The sequence below is a fragment of the Scaptodrosophila lebanonensis genome, unplaced genomic scaffold (genome assembly GCF_003285725.1).
Source record: "Scaptodrosophila lebanonensis strain 11010-0011.00,11010-0021.00 unplaced genomic scaffold, SlebRS2 tig00000085-arrow-pilon, whole genome shotgun sequence".
Lineage (NCBI taxonomy): Eukaryota > Metazoa > Arthropoda > Insecta > Diptera > Drosophilidae > Scaptodrosophila > Scaptodrosophila lebanonensis.
The window spans coordinates 1395324-1403783 of record NW_022060564.1 but is presented as its reverse complement, the minus strand read 5'-3'; the positions used below and the strand labels follow the sequence as shown (position 1 = coordinate 1403783).

The 8460-nt window shown below is 40.2% G+C and overlaps 1 protein-coding gene across 1 annotated transcript; it reads left to right on the top strand.

The window, feature by feature from the left end:
• The first annotated feature begins 6824 nt into the window (after positions 1 to 6824).
• Positions 6825 to 8162, top strand: LOC115626553. The gene has a single exon (XM_030521931.1). It carries the CDS (start codon positions 6825 to 6827, stop codon positions 8160 to 8162), a length of 1338 nt encoding a protein of 445 aa, XP_030377791.1.
• The last annotated feature ends 298 nt before the right edge of the window (positions 8163 to 8460 follow it).

Below are 8460 nucleotides of genomic sequence, written 5' to 3'. Positions count from 1 at the left end.
ACACTCGATTTCGTTTGTTTGCTTAAAAAAAAAAATACACACAAAAAAACTTTTGTCACTTTTCTGATTGATTTGTTGGCCAATTTGCTGCCAGGCCCAAAAAGAGTTTCGTAAAAGTTTCGCACAAACTTTTACTGTGTGCTTTCTCTATTTGCTTTTGTGCTGCATAAGCATGAGCTTAGCTTACAAGTATATACATACGACTGTATGTATATACTTACTTGTATATGCACGTCTGTGGCAGACGATGCTTCAGGGTCAAAGGAAAACAAACAATGAAGGAAAATCAATCGCTAGCTTAGCTCTTATCGCGCATATCTTCAACTTGTATGTTCCACTTAATTTTCAAGTTAGCTCGGGGGCAATCAATCAGACAGCTGAAGTTTCCATTAAAACTAAGTGATAATAATGGGATTGTCAAGAAGACTTTTCGTGTGAATTGTGAGCGGGATAGGATAGGGATCTGAGTCACGTTCACATTTTGAAAATCAATTCCTAAGACTGAGAAGAGAACATACTTTCTATAATCTAATCATGGTCTTACATATACTAGTATTAAAGAGGATATTGAATTGAAACTACATCTTAACAAATAATTTATATTTTTGCGAATTTAAAAATAAATGAAAATGCACAATAAGAGAACAAAACAATTTTCTTTTCAAATTTCAGGTAAACACACGCTCCCTATGCATACAGGTTGTCAACTTAAAGCTGGCCACGAATTTCTAAGAATGTCTAAGCAAGGACTCTGTGGAGGGCTCTGTGGCACACAAGGCATGGTGACCGATTCACATACCATACTTAGTGTTGGTTTGCCTGACTCGTAGTTCTGATGGTTGAATATGTTTTAAAATTAATATTTGTATACGAAACTGGCAGCGATGTTGGCCGAACATTCAAAATGCATAAATAAATAAATAAAACAAAGACTTTTTACCTTACAATCCAACTAATTTATCACAATTTCAGCAATCTTTCGTCAGCACACCGTCGAAACCCCTCCAAAGGACACTTCCCAACTAACATTCCCCTACACGTGCCATTACAAATATTAAAATTCAATTCCGACACCGAAATATTTGCCGCATCGCCTGCTTCTGTCATGCAAACAAACTGATGCATTTCAACATCTTCATTTCACATGCATAACTGGCATCATGCACATAATGATAATATACGAATATTTTTTGGAAAAGCAATTCCAATGTGAAGACCACAAAAGTGCATAGCCAGTAACTGCGAAATATCTATGTTATAGATGTACTGTGTGTATGTAAGCGCACACATATTTTATGCAAAGCATTTCAGTTTTTAGCTGTTTAGTTTTTTTTTGACTATGTGCACAAAATTCCAAATGGTTTGGCTACGACTTCCTTCCCAGACATCAAGGCAGACTGAATGGCTGCCTCTGTTTGCCGCTTGCCCAACTATGCAGCAAGTCCACGCCCGCGTCCGACTGTCTATATAAAATGCATTACACAAATTGTCGTTTATGCCACCCGAACCACATGTAAGAAAAATCTGCACGTAAACCGCACATAAAAACTATTACGGGGAATACCACCGTTCTGGTCTACATTGGGAGCTGGTACACTGCGAAAAAATACAGTTAATATAGACAACTCTTCAACTACAAAAACTGAAGCCGCAGCAAATGTTCACTCTCTAAGGACCCATTGCCATTTCGCCAATAACATAACAATAACGTAACCGCCGTTAATTTCGAAATAAATGCAAAATTTCCCAACGCTGTTGAAGCTATTAATTTTGTTCCCCGCTCTCCGTTTGATAAGCGTTTTCAATTGCCACAAGAATGTCAGTAGCTTTTATTAATATAGTAATATAATTCTTCTAGCTCTATGTATAAGTTCGCCAATTCTTATAATTGCTAATAATTTATAAGATTTATGTTGTATTCAATTTTGTGATTACAAATAAAAACGTTGAACTGTTTTTGCGTAAAAAAAAAGTATGCATACAAGCAGATCAAATAAAACAACTGTACTTTCAAATGAATTATTCAAAATTTGGTAAGAAGTTGAATACGTCTTCTTCTTATTTTCTTTAAATGTGAAGGAGCAAACGGCGCAGTGTCTGATAACAAGCCGCGACCTGCGACCTATTCCCCCTCGCCCCCTTAAACAAAGTGCAACTATTACTGCATACTAAGCGAACTACAAGTACGTAGTAAAGAAAACAGGGAGCAGTTATTGATGTACATACATACATTAAGGCCTTGATAAAAGGAATTCCGGCTTTATGCCACTCTCATTAATAATGCATGATACACCAAAAAGCAAATAATTGAACAATCAAAGCTTTGAGAATTCGCTCTAACTATGCTCCTCAATAGAATTTCCATTTAATTCCAATACCTGTTTCTGCAGTTTCCCCAACAGTTACAAAGTTTTCAACCTAAAACACCTCAAGAAATCGCACATCCGACACTCTATATCCGTTGAATTTAGAATTTAACCAAAAACAAACAATTTATTGAGACTACAGAAGAATTTGGAAAAGCTTGGTATTATTTTTGATACAAGAAAAACTTACCATATTTCTTGAAAAGCAATTTGGCCAAGCTCTACTGTATCCTGTGTTTTGTTTGTGAGTGTTTTGGTTGTCAGTGTCGCTTCAGCATGATATCGATAGAACGAATTGGCAGACATTTCACGTACACACATACAGAATCGCCCACATATGCTGTAAATGGGTTAACATTTCAAACTTTCAGCTTGCTCGCTGTCTCAGGCTCTCCGCCTCTCCGCCTCGGTCTTACTCGCACTTGGCAGCTTTAAGCGCCTGACTCTCGGAGTGGTTTATCGTCTTATCTCGTACATATTTTACAAATTGCATCCGTTTGTCGCTTTTGGCAGCCATATTGCATAGCTAAACAACTTCCGCACGACTGATTGTGAGTCAATTACCAAAATTTCATTTTGTCGGGCTTAAGCAGATAGTTTGACTTCCCGGTTAGTCGCTTGATCTACGCCCTGCCTACAATTTCCACGTTATCGGGCGAAACGTGAAGCTACAAAAATATATATAATTTTATATTTTAGTAATGATTGTGATAGCTTACAGAAAATTAAATTTATTTCGAGAAAAATATCAACTTAAAAGCGTTTTGTTTTTGACAACAGTACATTTGAAAACCTAATATTAATTAATGAGTTATTTAACTTTTAAAAAATATGATTACACTTATTTATTTTCATATCAGTAGTTAAATGCTTTATGTTTGGAAATGAAAATTTCATCTTGGAGATTTATTTACAATGTTATCAATAAATTCATGTTGTTATAGAAAGAAGCCAAAATTAGAGGCCAATTCTGTTGATAACTTAAAAGACTCCCGGAACATACTTAAAAAGCGTTAGTTAGAATGCATTGAAAGCCTATTTATTGCCCTTTCTTTAAAATGGTGCTGATACACGAATACGGCCGGCTGGTGCAGCGCCTCTGTTTCTGGCAAAAACTATAACAACAAAGTGCGAACACCAGCCATGCCCACTCAACGAACCATGAAGCGAGTCTAAAACAAGAAAGAGCATTAGCATCAGCAGGCACCGAATTGAACATTCATACATACTTGTACTCGTACCGGGAGGGAGCAAATGTTACAACAACAATGAGAGTCATAAAACCGACAGAGGGACTGACCCAATGAAATGGGCTAAGATTTGCGCCAAAGTCACGTAAGGCAAATAAATTTTGTATGATGCTGGGTAGCTGGTAGCAGCTCGCAGCTCTGGACCTAGGGGAGGCGTACCATCAAAGTAGCTCAAATTTGTAACGGTAATTTACGCTAGACAGCTAGCCAAGTACATAGAAGTGCCGCAAACTTGTAAGCATATACACACATACACATACATACATACATATTTACTAAGTATATCATGCAATGACTACTAAATAGACTTGACCGCGCCCAACTGTTTCCTGTCGCTCTCCAGCTGCCCAACTTTGTTCGGCTGCCCATCTAATTTAAATGGATTCGCATCGTGCACCAAATTGAATTAAAAGCCCACACACACACACACATACACACACACACACTCACACCCACATACATACACTCACACACAAACGGGCACTTGGAAAAATGTGCCCAAATTATCCATAAAAATGTAAAAATCTTTTGCACGCAATTTACGAAATAAATTTATTGCCCGAAATATGCTTTTGATTTGCCTTTCTATTCTACTTGTATTCTCCCCTTCGACCATTTTGCCCATACACATACAAGTATATACATACAAGTATATCTTTTATGGCTCTTATAGAAATTAAAATGCCATTAAATTGGCTGGCAAGTAAATAAAGTGAGCGCCCATAAATGAAATAAGTAGACGCAGTTTTATTAGTTGTCTGCAGTTGCAAATTGAATTGGCATTAAAACAAACTTTTATCTTTTTGCTCCGCCTCCGCCTCTGCTTTGTTTTTGGCAACAGCTCTCGATTGCCTGCCCCATTTTTATGGCCCAAATACCAGTAAGTATCTCAATTTGTGTGCAGCCACCGCTCTGCTGCTTCATTTTATTGCAGATGACGGTTTTTATGTCTGCATTTTGAAATTGTGCGATTTTTAGTTGCTTTTATTAGACAACTTGTCGCAACAAGATGGAAGCAACACAAAGCAAAGGCGCTCCTCTGAGTGAGGGAGCGTTGTACCTTTCGTATCAATTCTTTATGCTGCTTAAGTTTTATGTGCAATTTCATGATTTTCTCACTTTTATGAGAAAAGTTTTATTTATGACTCTCTAATTTGCTGTGCGTTATTATTTGCAATCAATTCTTGCATTAATATCTGTCGATAATATCAAGGAAACTTGTGACATTATCGTAGAGTTGTAAGCGAGAAAAGAATCAATTAAATATAAATGAACATGTCTAAGGTATTTCTATTATTAATTATTTATAATATATAAAGAAACTGCTTGTAATTAATCCATTTAATAGCTATAAGAATTAAGACAAAAACAACTTTTCATGCCAAAAAGATAGTCCCCTCATTTAACTCCTATAAAAAATATTTATTTCTTAAACTCTCTCAATCTGAGATTGTCAGTTGCTGAATGAAAGATGTTTACTTAAAGAAAATGAAACATTATTTCAATATTGCTGCCTCTCCACTTACAGACCCCAATACACAATCCCCACAATCAGAAACAAATTGATAATTCTGACCTAATTGTGAACTCTATATATCATTGACTTAACTACTGCATTTAGCTATTTATACTTGTATAGCGATGAGGTGCAGGTTCACTCTTATTTTGGCTACAATTTCCATTTAAATACCAAAGCAAAATAACTTCATCAACTTGGCACTTATACGGAAGCGCAAAAACGAAACGAAACGAAAAGGAAAGGCAAGGAAAGGAAAGGAAGGGAAGGAACCCATCCCAGCACCCTCTTTCGTATAAATTAGTTGTCTGAGGCACCACTCCCTCCATGTCCAGCCATTTGGCAGCCAAGTAGCCGTGTGCTGTGTTGATTTTACGACATTTAAGAAGATTTATGGCTACACCTTGCTTACAAACGTGCGCCAAGTTCACCAGCGTCCATCGTCCAGCGACCGGAAGTCGTCGACTCGGAGTCGTCACGAGCCAGCGATGCTGCAGTTGACGTCCAGTAACCAGATTCAAGTTGGGCAAATTGCCGAAAGTCATTAAGTTTGCGCATCAGTGCAACAGCAATGAGATTTCCTTCAGCCGTGCACCCAGGCAGTCGAGCAGCGGATAGGTTGCAGCAACATTCAACGTTGTTGGCAACGACTGCTACGGCTTATTTTTATTCAATCCCATTTTTATATGCGTTCTGAAGGCCCAGACCGAGTCGGAGGCGCTTGGGCTCTTAATACGTGCCAGTCTGCTTTGGCGAGCTCTTATCATAAATATAATTACACTTTCATTTCCGTTTTCGACTCAAGAGCATTTCGTCTCGTGGTCGTACTTGACGTCCCATGTGGCGTATGAGTAATGCGCCTTTACTACTAGATGTGAGTGTTTATAACACTATAATGTTCAGAAGCAGCGTAAACTGCTGATGTAACTACCCCCCCCTTTGTTGGGCTACGTATTTTTTACTTACAATTATCCAAAAAGAGAAGAAACCCTTTATAAATATAATTACAAAGATAGTCGTTGATCCGATTCAGAAAACAAAAAAAAAAAAACACAGAAAAACACAGTAGTAATCGATATAGTATCACTATCATAATGGTTTGCACTACGCTTCAATTTCCAAAAACATACTAAGCAGCTTATCTGAAAGAAAATAAACCAGTAGATTTCTTTGCATACAATTGGCAATAATCACCAAACAAATAGAAATCCTATATATACTATATATAATTATAGAGATAGTCCTCGACCTGATTCAGAATACAAGCAAACAGGCGCTATATCAATCCATATAGAATTCAGTAGTAATCTATATAATCTATTCTTCTACTCGTTGCGTATAGCACATAGATAGGTAGTTCACCCAAATAACCATTGGAAGACTAACCTGGTAGAGGAATTTCGAAACACAAGTTGAAATACCGAAATATCGAATTCAAAATGATTTATTTGTAGGCTCAAAGTATACTTATACGTTTACGAGTAAGGGAAACTGCTGGCAATAATAAAAAGCAACCAAAAACAAAGAAAAATAAGTCAAAATTTGCAGTTCAAAAGCATTCAAAAAATATTGATAATGCGAAAAAATCGCATTCAACTGGAATAGTGACCGCCATCCACACACAGCCGAACCCAAGCACGTACATACGGCAACTGCCACAAATAACAGAGACACCGGGACACCGGCAACAAGATGTCTACAATGCTGGAGGAGCTGCAGCAAATGACCAACGCCCAATTGTGCATCATGTGCCATGACTATCACATCACACCTGGCCACATAACCAGCCAGAGTCGTCGGGAACTGGAACGGAGATTACTGCTGGCCATAATTGCGGAGCGAGCCAAGCAGCGAGCCAAGGAGCAGAGTCGACGCGAACAGGCCCTGCGGGAACATTATGAAGTCTGCAAGAAGCCAAATAATATTAACAACACTGCGCCCAGGCGTGTGCTCGAACAGGTGGCCAGAAATACGGGAAATCTCGCTCCTCTGCCCGCCCCCAATGCTGTGGCTCGGCGCGGCATTCTGCGCAATGCCACACGCCATGCCTGCACCATGACCACGCCCTCGGTACTGCAGACGAGCCACATACGTCGCCCCACGCCCTATCCCTTGCCCACCCACCAATACCAACGCAGCCGCCCACACCCCACACCTCAGTGCTCGGAGACCTCGACGGCCACAACAATAGCCTCCATAAGCAGTCGCCTGCCCATGCAGCTGTGGCGGTATCAAGCCGCCCGCGGCTTGGGCGCCCACACACTGCCTCTCAAGCGGACGATCCGCATTGAGGAGCGACGCGGCGGAGAGCGCCGGACCGCTGGTGCCGAATGGCAACGGCAAAGCGAGGAGGAATGCGAACAGTATGATCAGCAGGATGAGGAATACAATCATTATCAGCTATATGCTCAGCAGTGGCGTGAATATGCTCATCGCCAGTCGCACTTCTGGGACCAACTACCCATCGCAGATAATAGGGAGCATACGCAACATGCTCCAGAGATGGAGGAGAGCGACTTTCGAAACAACTATGGCTCCTTTTCAAGCTGCAGCAGCAGTGTCAGCCTGCTTAGCCGCCTGACACAGAATAGCCAGAGCCTTGAAAACTATTTGATGAGCGCCTCACGCCTAGCCTGTCTATCGAAATCAGCGGCATCAATGAATCAGGCATTTCAGTTCAAATGCGATGACAATACATCGCAATCGGAGCACGAGTTGCGCACCCTGAACTATTTGTCGGCCGAGGAGCAACTGCAGCTGCTGGCAGAGAAGCGGGCCTATCTGGAGGATAAGGAAGTGCTGGAGATAATGCGCCGCAGAGATCAGCTTGAGGACAGCGATGATGGATTTGAAATTGATTGGTTCGTTTCGGAGGAGCGGCAACGGCATGAACCCAGCTTCTGGCGCTATATGTTTCAACTGATCTGTTGCAATCGCTATGGCAAGCTCGATGCTGAGAAAATTCGATGCACCATTCTGTGTTGCGGCATGGCGGTATGCGTGTTTATGGTCTACAAAGCCATGCATTGAACACACTGCACACACCAGAACCATGCAAGCATTATGAGAAATAGATTTTGTTTAAGAAAGAAAGATATAAAGATATCTATCTGATACGAGAGTTCGCAACCAACAAATCTGCGGTAGGTGGTGTTAGAAAAAAAAGCCATCATCGAGCTTGGCTTGGGTTCGGCATGCGTGTCAATGTCGATGCATTGAGAAACACTGCTGATTGATTGATTTCTGTGCAACCAGTTTGATTTCTCAATCATTGCATTGCACTGCTCTCGCGTCCTAGGTTGCTATTCAAAATTCAGAAAAATGTCGC

Excerpts from the sequence above, each read along its gene's own strand:
- LOC115626553 (XM_030521931.1), top strand. The coding sequence starts at position 6,825 with ATGTCTACAATGCTGGAGGAGCTGCAGCAAATGACCAACGCCCAATTG.